Genomic DNA, 18,320 nt, shown 5'->3' with positions numbered 1-18,320 from the left:
AACTATGGGGTCTAAATGGTCACATTACCCATAAATGAATTCCTTGAGGGGTGTAGTTTCCAAAATGGGGTCACTTCTGGTGGGTTTCCATTGCTTTGATACCTCTGGGGCTCTGCAAATGCGACATGGCACCCGAAAACCAATCCAACAAAATCTGTACTCCAAAGAACACACAGCGCTCCTTCCCTTCTGAGGCCTCCCATGGGCCCAAACGGCAGTTTATCACCACAAATGGGGTATTGCCGCACTCAGGACAAATTGGGCAACAAAATTGAGTATTTTATTTCTTGTGAAAATAAGAATTTTTGAGCTAAAATGACATATTATTGGAAAAAATATATTTTTTTTAAAATTCCCAGCCCAATTCAAATAAGTTCTGTGAAGAAACTATGGGGTCTAAATGGTCACATTACCCATAAATGAATTCCTTGAGGGGTGTAGTTTCCAAAATGGGGTCACTTCTGGAGGGTTTCCATTGCTTTGATACCTCTGGGGCTCTGCAAATGCGACATGGCACACGAAAACCAAACCATCAAAATCTGTACTCCAAAGAACACACAGCGCTCCTTCCCTTCTGAGGCCTCCCATGGGCCCAAACGGCAGTTTATTGCCACAAATGGGGTATTGATGCACTCAGGAGAAATTGGGCAACAAAATTGAGTATTTTGTTCCCTGTGAAAATAAGAAATTTTGGTAAAAAATTACATCTTATTGGAAAAAATTACATTTTTTTAATGTCACAGCCCAATTGAAATAGGTGCTGTGAAAAAACTGTGCGGTCAAAATGCTAACAACAACCATAAATGAATTCCTTGAGGGGTGTAGTTTCCAAAATGGGGTCACTTTGGTGGGTTTCCATTGCTTTGATACCTCTGAGGCTCTGCAAATGCGACATGGCACCCGAAAACCAATCCAACAAAATCTGGACTCCAACAAACATATAGCGCTCCTTTCCTTCTGAGCCCTCCCATGAGCCCAAACGGCAGTTTATCACCACAAATGGGGTACTGCCACACTAAGGACAAATTGGGCAACAAAATGGGCTATTTTGTTCCCTGTGAAAATAAGAAATTTTGATCACAAATGACATTTTATTGGAAAAAATGACATTTTTTTCATTTCAGAGCCCAATTCAAATACGTGCTGTGAAAAAAATGTGCGGTCAAAATGGTAACATCAACCCTAAATGAATTCCTTGAGGGATGTAGTTTACAAAATGGGGTCAGTATTGGGGGATTCCTACTGTTTTGACACCTCAACACCTCTTCAAACCTGGCATGCTGCCTAAAATATATTCTAATAAAAAAGAGGACTCAAAATGCACTAGGTGCTTCTTTGCTTCTAGGGCTTGTCTTTTAGTCCACGAGCGCAGTAGGGCCACATGTGGGACATTTCTAAAAACTGCAGAATCTGGACAATACATATTTAGTAGTGTTTCTCTGGTAAAACCTTCTGTGTTACAGAAAAAAAATGAATAAAATTGAAATTCAGCTAGAAAAATGAAATTTGCAAATTTCACCTCCACTTTGCTTTAATTCCTGTGCAATGCCTGAAGGGTTAAAAAACTTTATAACTGCTGTTTTGAATACTTTGAGGGGTCTAGTTTTTAAAATGGGGTGTTTTATCAGGGTTTCTAATACATAGGCCCCACAAAGCGACTTCAGAACTCAAGAGGTACCTTAAAAAAAAGGCTTTTGAAATTTTCTTAAAAATATGAGAAATTGCTGTTTATGTTCTAAGCCTTGTAACGTCCAAGAAAAATAAAAGAATGTTCAAAAAATGATGCCAATCTAAAGTAGAATTATGGGAAATGTGAACTAGTAACTATTTTGGGTGGTATAACCATCTGTTTTACAAGCAGATGCATTTTTTACTTTAGAAAAATTCTATTTTTTCTAAATTTTCTCTAAATTTTGCAATTTTTCACTAATAAACACTGAACATATCAACAAAATTTTACAGCTAACATAAAGCCCAATGTCTCACGAGAAAACAATCTCCGAATCGCTTGGATAGGTTTAAGCATTCCGACGTTATTACCACATAAAGTGAAATATGTCAGATTTGAAAAATGGGCTCTGAGCCTTAAGGCCAAAACTAGGCTGCGTCCTTAAGGGGTTAATCAGTTTACTACAGACACCATAATATATTTTACTGACAATGGTCTATATGTGGTTAATAATGTATTTTTGTAATTGAAAACCACAAATTAGGAATTAAATTTGAATTGATGTTTAACAGATACATGCCATAAATATCTGATAGGTGCAAGTCCCACCTCTGGGACCCCCACCTATATTGATAATAGGGGTTCCTCGACACACATACTGCCTGGTGAGACGGCTACCAAGTTTGCTAAGTGGAGAGAGCCACGCATTTGCAGTGCCACTCCATTCATTCTTTACATGTTCTTAAGATAAGTGGGGTTTGCTGGGGTGAAACTTATACCTATTAGATCATTATGGCATATCCTGGGGATATGCCATAATTGTCTATGGTCCAGAGATTATAAAGTAAGGCTTAGAAAATAATAATATTATAATTCAAAAATATACATATAAAGAAAATGTATCATGACAAAATGACCTATTGTTTAAATCAAGTTTTTGTGTCAAACATGGTGGTGTGTAAACAGTGTTTTCGAATGAATCACAAATTGTTGCAGATCAATAGATTTATAAAATTCTCGCAGTATGACTTGAGAATACGGGCACTTCAAGCAATTTGATTTTCTTCAGTGCCATCCTTACCGAGGCCGGTGAACCTAACAAGTATGCCTGATGTCCCACCAAATTGAGTTGCGCCAAAGTAACTGTTGTCTCTTAGCCTGTTCTGCCGTGCCACTGTCATTCTCTGTGAGGTCACTCTTTGCCACAGCCTATCTCGCCTATGCACCAGCATGCGGTTGTACCAGTTATGTAGTATTGAGAACGCCATGCAACTCAGTAGGTTCTCATAGCCGTTACAACACTACCTATAAGGTGATTCCAACTGCCCACATTTCTCCGGACAATACATGAGTACAGTTCCCACGTCATGAAGTGGCACACACAGTCTTTAGTCCAAGTCTGAGGCTTTAAGGAATCACTCTGAACAGTTACAATCAACAGTTGGCCAGTCTCTCACTCTAGGTTCAGCATGCTTTTGGGCACAGCCACGGCTGGTCAAATAGCAATGGCTCTCACTGAATTTCTCCAGCCTACCGGCAAATCTCACGCTAGCTGGGTGTGGCCTGCTGTCGTAAAATAAGCTCAGCAGTTCCTCTAACCCTCCACGAGCTCTCAGTCACACACACACACACACACACACACACACACACACACACACCGACTCTACTTCCTGCAACCAGTTCCCTTATCTCACTTCCTCCTGGTGTCTGCTATGACATGTAGTGGCGATAGTTAATGTTAGAGTTTAACCTCTAAACACTAGGCTACACGCACACAATAACAAGGGTGGAAATAACAGGAACAGTCTCAATAATAAGGGTAAAAAGGCTAATCCCTTACATTTTTGTTTTATCATTTTCCATAAAACAATCTATTACTATCAGTATCGAAAAAAAATATTGATCTTGCAGTTCTCACGCTGACCACTGAGCCTCACAATAGGCTAACTCTTCTTGTTCTGCAGAGATCACTTTTCACAGGCAGGATTACAATCCTCCTCACCTTTTTCCCTCCCTGCACATGAACTCTGCACACAGAGCATGCCCACAACACTCTTCCATAGAAGTCAATGAGTTGTTTTCTGACTGGGTTTTCTATGTGGCTGCTGTAAAGCAAATCTCTAAAATGCTGTTCACAGCTCAGAGCAGGAACTCACCCCCATAATCATGTACAGAAAATAAAAATATAAACAATCAGAAAATAAAAACAGATTAGAAAAAAGGAATTTGTGTCAGTATACAGTTATGACTAGTAAAAAATAAAGTGATTAAATGTTTCTGGAGATTATCAGAACTGGACATATGTAAGATAAAGTATCATAGGAAGACTTGTTTTGAGACTTCCTGACATTAATTTCAGTAATGACCTACTTGAAGCCTCTCCACATCTTCCATTGACTGCTTTGAGCTATTTTAAAACGTTTTTGGCATTCTCTATTTTCAGATTTACCCTTTATTTTTCCATCCATATAGTCAATGTGTTCTGCAGAGCTTTCATTATTTTGTGTTCCTTGTGTCCTTCGGAAAAGATTGAGAGGTACATCTTGGACATTATCCTCTGTAGCTGGTTTTGCAGATAATTGAGAATTCTCTGTTTCTAAACACACAAGTCAATATATGATTAGGTTGTTTTTATGCAATATTTATTCATATTTGTATATTGGAGTTTAAGCAATAATCATGTATCACCCATAGCTTTTAATTACTCTTTTTTATTTTCCTCTTTAATAATACTTATATGGAAGTTGAGACTCATATCACAGACACCTTCATTGCCTAAAATAACTATAGAGATTTTATTTGCATACTTGCTAAATGTCCTTATGTTTGTGGGACTGTCCTGCAAACCGGACCATAAAGGGGACAAGGTTTATTCTAATCTGCATTTAAAGGGGTTTTCCTGAAGATTTTTTGGGGCGGTTAACGATTTTGGTAGTGTTCCCAGGCAGGATGGGTAGAGCTTTAAGTGCCCTGTAATTTGCGATTTAAATGTTGATAAGAATGTACTTTCAGTGAAAACATCATATTTTACATTTGGTTGTCTAACTTCAACTAGACACATAAGACTTACCAATGTTTTTATTGTATTTGATACTAACTTCAGATATCTATCAATTGGTCTAAATATTGAATTACAATTAATAGTAGCAGCAGAATATTAAAAGGTAATACTAACAGGTAACACATATCCAGAAGTATATATTGTAACCAGGGTCACCAACCCCTTTTTTTTTATTTTCTAAACAACTTAGCCAAAAATCATGGACAGACAAAAAATTTGCAGACACTCTGGAAAAACAAAATAATTTCTAAAGATTGCATCATCTGTACTTCTGGCTTGACATTTATAACATACAAAACATTACAATGATGAAATCCTGAAATGAAAATGTCTAAGGCCCTGTTCACACGTATTGTTTTTACAGGCAGAAAAATCTTCCTTCAGGAATTTTGAGGCAGATTTTGACCCATCTGTAATTTCTTGCCGCAATCTTCGTGCCTTTTTCGCCACGGCCATTGAGCGCTGATGGCAAAAAATGCATTGAAAAACGCTTTCTCTGCCTCCCATTGAGGTGAGAGGCGTAACCACGGCAAGAAAGAGCATGCTGCTTTTTTTCCCATGTGACCGCCGCTACAGCCTGTGATTTGCTGCACCGGTCATATGGGTTGAAACGGCATCACACGAGGCTGGCCTGGAGGAAGAAACACAGACTTCTGGGTAAGTATAAGCTTATTTTTTTTTAATTGTGAGTTGAGTTCTTTGCAGCGGAATTTCTGTGATACCGATGCAAAAAAACGCAACAACTGCTATTTGTTACGCGGAGATATTGAGCATGTCGCGCTTTTTGCGCAGCTCACAAACGCTGCGCAAAAAGCACGGACTGTCTGTACTGCCCCATAGACTTGTATTGGTCTGTGCGTGGCGCGTGAAAACCACGCGGCCCGCACGGACCGAATACACGTTCGTGTGAATCCCCCCTAACTGATGTAATTTATTTAGTTAAAATGCATGTGATCTGCTGAAAATGGCCAGCTTAAACGAGTTGTCCAAAATTAGAAAAAAGGGTCTGCCTATTTTCCAGAAACAGCGACACTCTAAGAATTGACACAAATTAATTTATGAATATAAATATAATAAGTACAATATAATAAGTACATATGAGCATACAGCCAGTACACAGATACAGTGTACAATGAATATCTCACTTGTATTTATGCAGCTCTGTAGATGCGGATGGTGACTTTTTCTTATACACTGGCTGAAAAAAGAATACCTTACTAACCCCTGTCTGTGATTCTTAATGCATTGTAGTAATTCAAACAAAACATCACCTGTAAAAAAGAAGAAAGGTATTAGTTTGTGTTACTGTCTTTTTTACAGTCCAAAGTACATGATTAAATATGTGATACAGAAACGTAGCATGAAAGAGGTTTTCCAACATTTATCCTTGTTATTCCCAACTACTCCAATGTTTATGTCCTAGCCCATTGACATGTCGTCCATAATGACGTCACCATGGTTAAAATGTCATCAAACTATTTTAGTCTGCTTTAGGGAGTCTTTCGATTGTTGGAAAACCCTGTTGAGCCCAGATGCAAAATCTGGCACTTTCAAATATCACGTAATTGATATAATTCTGTAGAAGTATCTTACGTAGATATAGCACCATTGCTTGGCTGCAACTGCAACCTCTGCACCCACAGCTACATTACTCCTGTTATGTCAACGTCTCTTATAGTTCGAGATCAGACCTGCTCAGCCAGATGTAGCCCTCTGACCTCCAATCCTCTTTGTGTCACAACTTTAAATGTTTTAAATCTTAAGGTGGACCACCTATATATGTGTTGTGCCACCATACCAGACATTACTTAATAAATCTTGACACGCTTTGTCATTTCTAAGCCATTTAGACACTTTAGGCCTTATTCACATGAACGTTGAATAAGTCAGTGTGGCGGCTGTCTAAACAAACCTATGTAATTCAATGGGGCCGTTCACACAATCGTTGTTTCAACAGAGCTTGTGAAGGGTCCATGAAAAATAGGACATGTCCAATTTTTTTGTGCTTCACGAATCCCTCCATAGGCTCTAGTCTATGGGGGATGCGTGATAATGCGTCCCACAGGGGTGCAGCACAGATGCACCCCGGTCGTGAAAAATGGCAGTTTTTCACGTTCGAGATATCCTACGCTCATGTGAATCTAGCGTTATAGTCATAGCTCCGAATATTTCCATGATGGCGGTAGAGAAATTTGAGGCCATGCTCTTATTATACCTTCCTGCCTATGAGAACCGCTTACAAAGTTTTTGAGGTTCACCAAATAAAAGCTATTAAATCACTGGTAGTTATGCAATGCACAGAGAATATACAAGCTAAATATAAGGATCTGCCCTGTTCTGTTAAGGCTTTAAACAGTCTTAGAATTTTGTCATCTACCTTTTCCTGCTATCTCAATGGATTTTAAATGTTTGGACATAAGTAGTCAAAAGCCAGTCATAATGTAATGGCATACCTGACTAATGTCACCCATTTAGTTTATTGCTAGATATACTGCTGTTTTGTGAGTGTATCTTCACAACTCAACATACCTCTGACAGAAGACAATGAGAATGTAGGAAGAAGTAAAACGAGCTATAAATTGAATTATTTTCCGATACGATAAGTATTCCAAATGCTTTTGTGAGTATGTTAATTGGAAAAGGAACATACACAAATATATATTTACCAGGAATATCTTTTTGTATCATGGGAGACATTATGCCTTTTTTAAAACATTGTTTTTATTACATTTCTAAATAAACAACATTAATACAAGCAAATACAAAGTGGCATCTCTTTTGTTACAGAAGATCGCAACTGCATTGCATATACGTAGAAGACAAAAGACAATTGCTACACAAGTGGAGACATAGTAAAACTGGAACTGGTGGCCCACAGATAACAAGAAAGCGGAACAAGGACAGACAGGGCTAGGGGAGGGTATCGGTGGGCAAGTTATCAAAATATGCTCGGTCTAAAGGAGAGTCATGATCCGGTAGGGTGATTAATGGGACTCCTAGGGGTGAGAGATAATTTAGGCCTCTCAAGGAGGGGACATGTAGGCTATTTATGGGTCCTATATCTTCAGGAAGGACTGTAGTAGGGTGACTGAGTGGTTTTGAAGAGAGGGAGGGAGCTCTCATCCCACCGGCACCCTGAGTGTGATCGCAGAGTGCTGGTGTCTTCTATGGCAGCCGAGGGGCCTAATAAGGGCCCCCAGGTCTGCATGTAGTATATGCCTGTTAGGTCATGCCAGAGGCACGGCCTAGCAGATGCCTGTCCGTTTTACACGGACAGGCATAATACACTGCAATACAGAAGTATTGCAGTGTATTATAAATGTGATCGAAGGATCGCATAGTGAAGTCCCCTAGTGGGACTAGTAAAAAAGTAAAAAAAAGTTTAATAAAAAGTAAAAACAAAAAAGTGAAGAAAAAAATTAAAAACCCACTTATTCCCCTTACAAAATGCTTTATTATTAAAAAACAAAATAAAGTAAAAAAAGTTACACATATTTGGTATCGCCCCGTCCGTAACAACCCCAACTATAAAGTTATTACATCATTTAACCCGCACAGTGAACCTCCCAAAAAATTAAATAAAAAAACAATGCAAAAATTGCTGTTTTCTTTGAATCCTGCCTTAAATTCTATGTACCCCAAAAAGGTGCTATTAAAAATTACTATTTGTCCCGCAAAAAACAAGGCCTTAGACCTTAGACAGCTATGCAAAAATAAAAAAAGTTATAGCTCTTTGAATGAGACGATGTAAAAACTTAAAAAATAGTTTGGTCATTAAGGTCTAAAATAGGCCGGTCAATAAGGAGTTAATCATGTAATATTGCATTCGAGAACAAATCTCTCATAAGAAGAGGACAGGTTGCTTTCAGGAGCTTGCTATCATCTGCTTTGTGGCTACAAATAGGATGCCGGCAAGCTTCTGCTTAGCATAGGAATCCCCTTTAATATTTTTATTGAGAAGGACTTCCCAAAGGGAATTTTTCTCAAATATTAGCCTGTCACAGTACAAATGAGGTAGTATATCTTGGTACTAAAATTTGCTACTGTGGTGCGAGTCCTCCAAGTCCTCCAAGTCCTCCAGGTATACAGAACATCACAAGTGGAAGTACAGCCTCTAAAACAGGTAGGGGAATAGCCAGGTACTGCATGGGCTATATGGTTAGGCGCGAGAGGATGTGGAGAAATGAGTCTCTTGTAAGCAAACCACATCAACATGGATAATATGGTAATAATGGAATCTTTTGGATTTCTTGTGCGGTGAGTTTTAGCCTTGCACGCTGTGCAATACTAAAGTTAAGGGCGTGAGGAGAGCAGCATTAAACTATCGATCAGTAAAGGATCATCAGCGACCCATGTGTAGGGTTTCCGTGAAAGATAAGTGTGGTGAAAGAGGGACGACATTGCACTGCAGTGGTGAGGAATAGAGAACACTCTGCAATTGTAGAATTGAAGGGCGCAATATAAAGTTTATCTGGTGTGACCAACGGAGGGGGTAAAGGAACAGGGGGACAAAAGCCTAAAGAAACATCATGATGTAGAATGACTGTGAACACATTGAAAACATTATACAGGTATTAGCCTACATATCAATATGCAAGTATAAGCAAAAAGATAACAATAAGAATAAATTACTAAAAAAAAAAAGAAAAAAAGAGGGGGTTAGGGAGGAAAAAACTGAAAATCAATAAAAATTACTCGTAATGTCAATCAGCAACAGCATAAGAGGCGTATGTTGCAAATGAGAAGCAAAAAAATGTATGTGATACTAATCTAGAGTAGCTGATTACATTTAGCTGCACAATGTGGAAAGTCCAGCAAGAAGTCAAGGCACATGCTGGGATGAGGTTGAGCATTTATAGCTGCGTGCTGGGCTGGTAGGGAATGTAAGCTGTGAGGTACTGGGTCTGCTCTGGGATAGGTCATCTGGAGGAGGTGATAGGCTGGATGTGGTGCCTTCCAAACAAAGCTGTGATAAGCATTTTTTCACCCCTTTAAGGTAAAGGACAGTGCGAACCTTGTCATTGGAGATAAATGTAAATTTAAAGGGGAAAATCCATTGGTACATGATGTTCTTCCTCTGCAGAATTTCTAAGTAGGGCTTTAAGGCACGTTTCTTGGCTATGATAAAAGGTGCCAGGTCAGAAATTAGTTGGTACGTGTGACCTTGAAAAGTCAGGGAAGTGGCAGTATGGGCTGCCAACATCAATTCCTACCTGGTGCAGTAGAAATGTAACTTTGTGATGATGTCACGGAGGGTCCCTGAACTTACTTAGCCATCAAGACTTGAAGAACCCTATCCATTTCAAGGCGCTCTGCTGAGATTTTAAGGGAAAGTTCCTGCAATAGCGCCGTAATTGTGGCTTGCAGGTCAACGATGTGCTCGGATAGTTCACTTATACAAACATTGTCCCGGCAGGCTATATTCTCAAAATCCTCTAGCTTGTTCTGGAGTTGCAAGTTGTCATCCCGGTCTTCCAGCAGGTCATACTGGAGTGAGGAGTGGGACACACCATTTCATCCATGCACTGTTTTAGGAGATCTGTTCGGGTGCCCAGCTCCCTAATTTCTTTAATGAGGTCATGAGTAATTTTAGCTGAGGTCTTGTTCAGCTCCATCTCAAGTAGGGCATGGGATTGCTGTAGCAGATTTGTAAAGTCAGAGGCTCTTAATTTCTGCCTGTGTCTAACAGAAGAGCCCTCTAGGAATGAGTGGCTGGGCTCCGAAGAGTCTTGAAGGGTGGACCGTATGGTCTCTTCCAGGCAGTTGAGCTGGCACCATCTTGAATGGGGTCTGTAGACTTTGTTCTAAAGGTATGACAGCGGCCAGACAGTATTGCCAGAAAGACTCCGGCTGGGTTCACACACCCTATTTACGGACGTAATTCGGGCATTTTAGCCTCGAATTACGTCCGAAAATGCGTCTCAAAAGCGTCGACAAACATCTGCCCATTCATTTGAATGGGTTTTACGATGTTCTGTGCCGACGGTCATTTTTTTTACGCTGTCAAAAGGCGGCGCGTAAAAAAGACGCCCGCGTCAAAGAAGTGCCTGTCACTTCTTGAGACGTAATTGGACCCGTCTTCCATTGACTCCATGGAAAAACAGCTTCAATTTCGTCCGTAATGGGCGCAGCGAAAGACGCCTGCACATGCCATTATGGCTGAAATTACGGTGCTGTTTTCTCCTGAAAACAGTACCGTAATTTCTGCCGTAACGGACGCCGCTTTGCCGCTGCTCGCCAGGAGTGTAGGGAGAGGTGAGTTGCCTGATATGTGCCCTGTAGAAACTATACTAAACTACTGCGGCTCAGAGTGTCGTAACTGTGCCGCTATCCAGCTTGAACGCGCACTTTCCCACAAGGCCATATAAATTTTTGACAGATGCAGATGATGGTAACATAAATTATATGATCAAATAATTTTAAAGCACGAACAATTACTGGTGGGGGGAATTTACATTGGTCAGAGCCGATTGTTTTTAGTAGAATATACATAACGATTATCATTAACATTCATAATAATTTTTTGTATCGTTGAAGATAATCATTAAAACTTTGACCAGCTTGAGCTATGAAGGGTTCTGGTAGGCGGACATGTTTCATACTATGAAGTGTACTTTTAGTCTTGGTAACATAATTACTTTAGATTGTGTATAAAGTGCACATACATAGTGCCTGCACGAGCATAGGGTGACTAATTTGGAGATTTTTTTTGTATTTCTTAACTACTTTCTCTTGCTTAAGTGGAATAAATTAAAATTATTCCATAACAGCTTATTTGATTTCTAGATAAAAATGTGAAACTCACATTAATACAGAAAGGAAATTAATTATATATTGTCAAAAGCATATCTCTATTAATATTACGAATATTACGAATGTAAACAGTGAAAAGTTCTGTACCTGAACTAGGAGAACGGGCTTTAAAATCAAACTTTGTAAGAATACACAGCGCTCTTCCATTCATTACAAACTTGCTGTCATCTGTTTTCTTTAGTGAATATTCTTCCTCTGCCCATCGTAACCACTGAATAATATCATCCCTGCTCCACAGAGATGGATGTATTCCTGAAATAAAATTAGAATGGTGAGTTGTCTAGAGTTACAAAAACAGAAGGGCATACAAAGGAGGGTGGGTACAATAAAAATATGTCCACTTTCCTAGTGTAGACCCTTATTCACTATACAAACACTCTCCGGCCATGCTAAATGTCCTACATGCTGTCATCTAGAGCCTAGCTTCTCAACTCCTGGTACATGTACCCCAGAGGGTACACGCCATGTCCTCTTACTGGGGTTTTAATAGCTGCAGCACAGTGTATGATCATAGCCTTGGGAGTACTTTGATGTAATATATTTAATATTTTAAGCTTTGCTTAGTAAGATTGAGAGACCACTAGAGAATGCAGAAATGCATCTGAGATCACACTTATGCTACATGGTTCTCACAGAGCTGCATCTCTAGAAACAGAGAAGCCAAGTCTGGCACTAAAACCACTCCCAATACTGTAACTGTGTGTCTTTACCTTTCTCTTAGGCCTCATGCACACGACCATAAAAACTGCCGTAATTACGGGCCCATAGACTTTTATTGGCCACGGGTACCTCCCCGTATGCTTAAGGGAAGGTGCCCGTGTCATTGAAAAAGATAGAACATGTCCTATTTCAGGCCGTAATTACGGCACGGGCAGCCCATAGAAGTCTATGGGGCTCCCGTAATTACGGGTGACTACGTGTGTGCACCCGTAATTATGGGAGCGTTGCTAGGCGACCTCAGTAAATGGCCACTGTCCAGGGTGCTGAAAGAGTTAAACGATCGGCAGTAACTGTTTCAGCACCCTGGACAGTGGCTACCGATCAGAATATAGATAAAGCTGTAAAAATAAAAATAAAAGAGACGTTCATACTTACCCAGAACTCCCTGCTTCTTCCTCCAGTCCGGCCTCGTGGGATGACGTTACAGTCCATGTGACCGCTGCAGCCAATCACAGGCCAATCACTGGCTGCAGCGGTCACATAGACTGCTGCGTCATCCAGGGAGGTCGGACTGGATGTCAGGAGAGGGACACGTCACCAAGACAACGGCCGGGTAAGTATGAATTTCTTTTACTTTTATTACGGAAAGGGCTGTCCCTTCTCTTTATCCTGCACTGATAGAGAGAAGGGCTGCCGATTAGTGCAGTGCAATTTTGCAGCCAAAAACGTGCCCGTAAATACGGGTGGAGTACGGGTGACACCGGACCCGTATTTACGGGCACGGGTCCGTAAATACTGGTGCAATGCGGGTCGAATACGTGTGACCAAGGACCCGTATTTACGCCAGTATTTACGGGTGGACAAAAATATGGTCGTGTGCATGAGGCCTTACTCAGGCTCTCCTGTTAGGCACAGGCTGAGATTAAGAACCTATGGCCCTCCTCCACCCCCTCTCCTCTTCTTAGACTTCTATGGGCAGAAGTTGTAGCCTGATCCCCCAGTGAAGCCGAAAATCGACGGATATTAGCAGTGGATTAAAAGTGAGAGATTGGTTTTAAGAGGCTGGACGAAGAGAAAAGTTGGTGTAGGTGGAGAAAGAGGCATTTTGCTATAAAAGATATCTAAGGCTATGTTCACATCTGCATTGTGACATTCTGTAATGCCAGAAGCAATGTTTCCGTTGCAAAACGGAAACCGCCAGCGGCCGACAGAACCCATTGACTTTAATGGGTTCCGCCGGCTTTCCGTCAGTGTGTCTGTGGTTTTACCAGAGACAATAGCGCAGCATGCTGATCTCCGGTGATCTCAGCCGGATCTACGACGGAGACCCCTAACAAAGCCTCCGACGCAGATGTGAACGAGGCCTTACAAAATGTATCATCACTTGTACTTGATTTATGGAAAATTTGGTGAAACAAGATGGACTCTAAGTAATGGAAAACATACTAAATAAGTTTCATCCCACGAGACTGCTGCAGCCTGTAATTAGCTGCAGTGGTGGTCACATGGGTTGAAGCGTCATCCCAGGAGGCCGACCCTCTGACGTCATCCAGGCCGGCCTCCTGTGATGACGTTTCATCCATGTGTCCGCTGCTACAGCCTGTGATTGGCTGCAGCAGCGGTCATATAGGATAAAGCGTCATCCCAGGAGAAAATACGGAGCGATTATGCAAAAACAATTGACATGCTCTGGAATAAAATTCTGCACCGCAGGTCCATTTCTGAGCGTTTTTTCCGCTCATTATTTGTTAAATCTCATCCACTTTGCTGCTACTGTATTCTGCTGCGTTTTTTCATTCCTCAATTCTGGACGAGAAAAAAGCAGCAATTCCGCTACGTTCGGACAAGCCCTTAGGCTGAGTTCACATGCAGTGGAAAAATTCACCCTCATATCCTGCCACAAATCCGCAGCTGAAATCACAGTGATTTTGCAGCAAAACTTTCACTTCTTAAATGGATTGTACAGTGGAATTCACCTGATACATTAAATGGACGATATCTGCGGTCATAATCCATAACGTAGGAATGTCGTGGATTTGAAAATCAACAGCATACTTGTTTTTCAGTGTTGATTTTTTTTCCAGTACATGTAAATGAGGTTTTGAACCCCTTCCCGACATCTGCCATATATATACTGTGGAGGCCGAGAGGGAAAGTATAGAGCGGGCTCACGAGCCCGCAAATAACTTGCGTGTGTCAGCTGTATGAAACAGCCGACACTTCACTGCAACAAGAAGGATCCTGCTTCGCCCCCGTGATGCGATTGCAGGGTGTCAATGGTTGTCATGGCAGCCTGTTGGCCTAATGAAGGTCCCCAGGTCTGCCACCTTTGTGATCCTATTAAACCCTGCCTCAGGCGATATACTGAGATATACAATAGTATGGAAGTTTATCATTCAAGCGATACAACGATCGCTGGTTGAAGTCCCCTAGAGGGACTAATAATAAAAGTTAAATACATTTTTCCATATATTAATTATATTAAAAATATTAACAGTTCAAAGAAAAAAAACTTTTTCCCTTTTCCCCCAAAACATTGTAGAAAAAAATAAAATCCCATCTACACAAATTGTACAGTAAATTGAAGCGGATGCAGAGGCGTAGCTATAGGGGTCACAGCAGTCGCACTTGCGACCGGTCCCCTAAACCAGGGGGGCCCATAGTGCGCTAATGCTAATTCTATATGTGCCGTGACGCCGGAACTTCCTGGTTACTGGCAGGGCTCCTTTAGACGTGTACCATGTGACCATGACGTCACGTGAGGGGCGTTCCAACCAGTGTGGAAGAGCCGGTGTGGAAGAGCACGGAAGACTGCAGGTGAGCTGCAGAGGGGGCCGTAATGTATGTGTGTTTTATTGTGCTGTCTGTGTTTGCGGTGGAGAGAGGAGAGGGTGGGGCTTTAAATTACAGGGCCCCCCTCTCCTCTCCCCACCGCAAACTGCATGATACAAAACATTGCAACCGGGGGGTTGTGACCTACTCACCGAGGTCCCAGTTCCAACTGTATATGCGTCCTCAGATACAGTTAAATTTAATGAGAAAGCAAGGAGTTGACGGCTCCTTGCTCCAGCATTAACTGTGCCGTGAGCCACTTGCGGCTCAGCGCAGACAGGCACAATTTAGTGATGTCATCGTGCCTGTCTGGGCCGAGTCACTCATGGGGCAGCTATGGGGGCATTATAATGTGTGGGGGGCAGCTATGGGGGGCATTATACTGTATTGGGCAGTTATGAGGGGCATTATACTGTATGGCGGCATTATACTGTATGGGGGAAACTATGGGGAGCATAAATAATGTGTGGGGTCTGCAATCGGGGTATTATACTGTGTGGAGCAGCTATGAGGGCATTATACTGTGTTGGGCAGTTATGAGGGAAATTATACTTTATGGGGTCTGCAATGGGGGCATTATACTACGTAGGCAGTTATGGGGGCATTATACTGTATGGAGGCAACTATCGGGGGCATTATATTGTATGGGGGCAACTATGGGAAGCCTTATACTGTGTGGGGGCAGCTATCGGGGCTTTATACTGTGTGTGGGGCAGCTATGGGGGGCATTATACTGTATGAGGGCAGCTATGGGGGTATTATACTGTATGGGGGTAGCTATGGGGGTATTATACTGTATGGGGGCAGCTACAGGGAGCATTATACTGTATGGGGGCAGCTATGGGGAGCATTATACTGTGTGGGCCGGCTATGGGGGGCATTATATTGTGTGGGTATCGATGGGGGCTGTTGGGCAAGGCAGCTGGGCATAAGTGCATGCAGAGGTCTTGGGGTGTTGGGTAGGGTAAGGGGGCCCAAGCTGACTGTAACGTCTATGGCTGCAGACCATTTTCCTGAGAACATCAATGCTCCTGCCCTCGTGAAGAAGTTTCTCTCCGTCTCTGGCCCCAAGAAGAGGGGGCGTAAGAGGGGGGATACTGTAAGATCTATGGCCGCGGACCGTCATCCTGACAACCTCTGACGGCCGCGGCAATGGACGAGCGAGTTCCCGGCAGCAACTCCCTCCTGGGAGACGCCGGCTATTCATTCCCAACTTCTCCTCACTGACAGCTCCAATCCCTACCCTCACCAAAAAGGGCATGAATGCCAAGGTGTGGACTCCAAAAGCAGAGACCGCATTCAAGAGCTTAAAGAAGGCCTTCACGTCAGCATCAATCCTTCATCGTCCTGATGAGACCTAATTGCCACGTCAGTTCTGGTGGCCCACGCTGCCCAAAGACGTCCCAGATTTTGTCTCTTCCTGCACGGCATGTGCAGCAAATAAAGTTGCCCACTCCAGACCAGCTGGTCTGCTCCAGCCACTTCCTGTGCCCGATGCCCCCTGGCAACATATTGCAATGGACTTTGTCACAGATCTGCCTCTCTCTGCTGGATGTAGTGTGGTCTGGGTGGTGGTGGATCGATTCTCCAAAATGGCTCAATTTGTTCCACTGACTGGTCTGCCTTCTGCTTCCCGACTGGCCGGCCTCTTCTTCCAACACATCTTCCGTCTGCACGGCATGCCTCTGCATATTGTCTCGGATCGAGAGGTTCAGTTCAACTCAAAGTTCTGGAGAGCACTCTGCGGTCTCCTCGGTGTATAGTTGGACTTCTCCTTGGCCTACCATCCCCAGTCCAATGGTCAAGTCGAGAGGGTTAATCAGATTATGGAGAACTATCTACGGCACTTTATCTCCAGGCAGCATGATGACTGGGTGCAGCTACTTCCTTGGGCTGAGTTCTCTTAATAAAAACCATACTAGTGTGTCCACCACCTCCAGCCCATTCTTCATTGTCTATGGCCAACACCCACGAATACCTCTTCCTGTTTCCACTATGTCCCAGGTGCCTGCAGCTGACTCTACTTTCAGGGACCCTCTGCAGATATGGCATCAGACCCGATCTTCTATTCTGCTGGCAGTCGACCGCATGAAGAGAAAGGCAGACACTAGAAGATGAGAACCTCCCCAGTTTCTTCCAGGTACCAAGGTCTGGCTGTCTTCCAAGAATATCCGACTAAAAGGGTGCCATCTTGCAAGTTTGCTCCCAGGTTCCTCGGACCCCTCGAGATTCTGCTGCAAATAAATCCTGTCTCTTACAAGCTTCGTCTGCCTCCCACCCTCAAGATCCCAAACTCCTTCCACATCTCCTTGCTGAAGCCTGTGGTCCTGAACCGCTACTACAGGACTCCTAGTTCCGCAGTGGCTCTTGGCGACTCGTCAGGGACATTCGCGGTGAGGGAGATCTTGGACACCAAGAGAGTAGGAGGAGGAAGAACGTTTTATTTGGTGGATTGGAGAGGATTTGATCCAGAGGAGAGGTCCTGGGAGCCAGAGGAGAACATCAATGCTCCTGCTCCCTGAAGAAGTTTCTCTCCCGCTCTGGCCCCAAGAAGAGGGGGCGTAAGAGGAGGCGTAAGAGGGGGGATACTGTAACATCTATGGCTGCGGACCATCATCCTGACTCACCCTCTGATGTCCGTGGTCATGGACGAGCGAGTAGTCCGGACACTGTCTCCCGAAGGGCGCGCACACCCGCGCGTTCACGGCCTTAAAGGGCCAGTACGCGCACAGTTGCAGAATACTGCAATTAGCCCAGAATGCTTTGGGACTATAAAAGGGGCTCTGCCCTCTCGACCCTTGCCTGAGCATTGTTGTGTTACCTTAACCCCTTCCTGACATCCGCCGTATATATACTGTGCACGCCTGGTGGGGCTATATGGAGCGGGCTCACGGGCTTAGACCACTCCATAGAGCGAGTGTGTCGGCTGTGTGTTACAGCCGACACTTGCGGGTAACGAGCGGGATCCCGTTCAAGCGTGATCGCACTTGTTTAACCAGTTAAATGCCATGTTCAATAGCGAATGTGGAATTTAAATTACTAAAAAACAGTGGGGTGACCCCCTGTAACGTCCCTACGCCCCCCCGTTGGTTGGCACGGCACGGCTGCCTGGGAGTCTGACGAAGTCGCCCCGGGTCCGCGATCTTTGTACTCTTATAAGGGCTTCATAGGAGACTGTCAGAATCGCTAAATACTGCAATACATTAGTATTGCAGTATATCGTGCAAGTGATCTAACGATCGCTGGTTAAAGTCCCCTAGGGGGACAAGTAAAAAAAGTAAGAAA

At 42.9% G+C, this 18,320-nt stretch overlaps 1 protein-coding gene across 1 annotated transcript in view; it reads right to left on the bottom strand.

Moving 5' to 3' along the window:
• LOC142741856 (transcription factor ETV7-like) overlaps positions 1 to 18,320 on the bottom strand; it is a 97,385-nt gene that overhangs the window by 68,478 nt on the left and 10,587 nt on the right. Inside the window, exons 3-5 of the mRNA XM_075851184.1 lie at positions 11,631 to 11,795; positions 5,876 to 6,001; positions 4,119 to 4,265 (exon numbers count right to left, since the gene is read on the bottom strand). Coding sequence (XP_075707299.1) covers positions 4,119 to 4,265; positions 5,876 to 6,001; positions 11,631 to 11,795 — 438 coding nt within the window. The remainder of the gene's footprint in view (positions 1 to 4,118; positions 4,266 to 5,875; positions 6,002 to 11,630; positions 11,796 to 18,320) is intronic.

Source organism: Rhinoderma darwinii, chromosome 2 (genome assembly GCF_050947455.1).
Source record: "Rhinoderma darwinii isolate aRhiDar2 chromosome 2, aRhiDar2.hap1, whole genome shotgun sequence".
Classification (NCBI taxonomy): Eukaryota; Metazoa; Chordata; class Amphibia; order Anura; family Rhinodermatidae; genus Rhinoderma; species Rhinoderma darwinii.
Note: the sequence above shows the minus strand (reverse complement) of the source record. Positions and strands in the feature narration are given on the sequence as shown.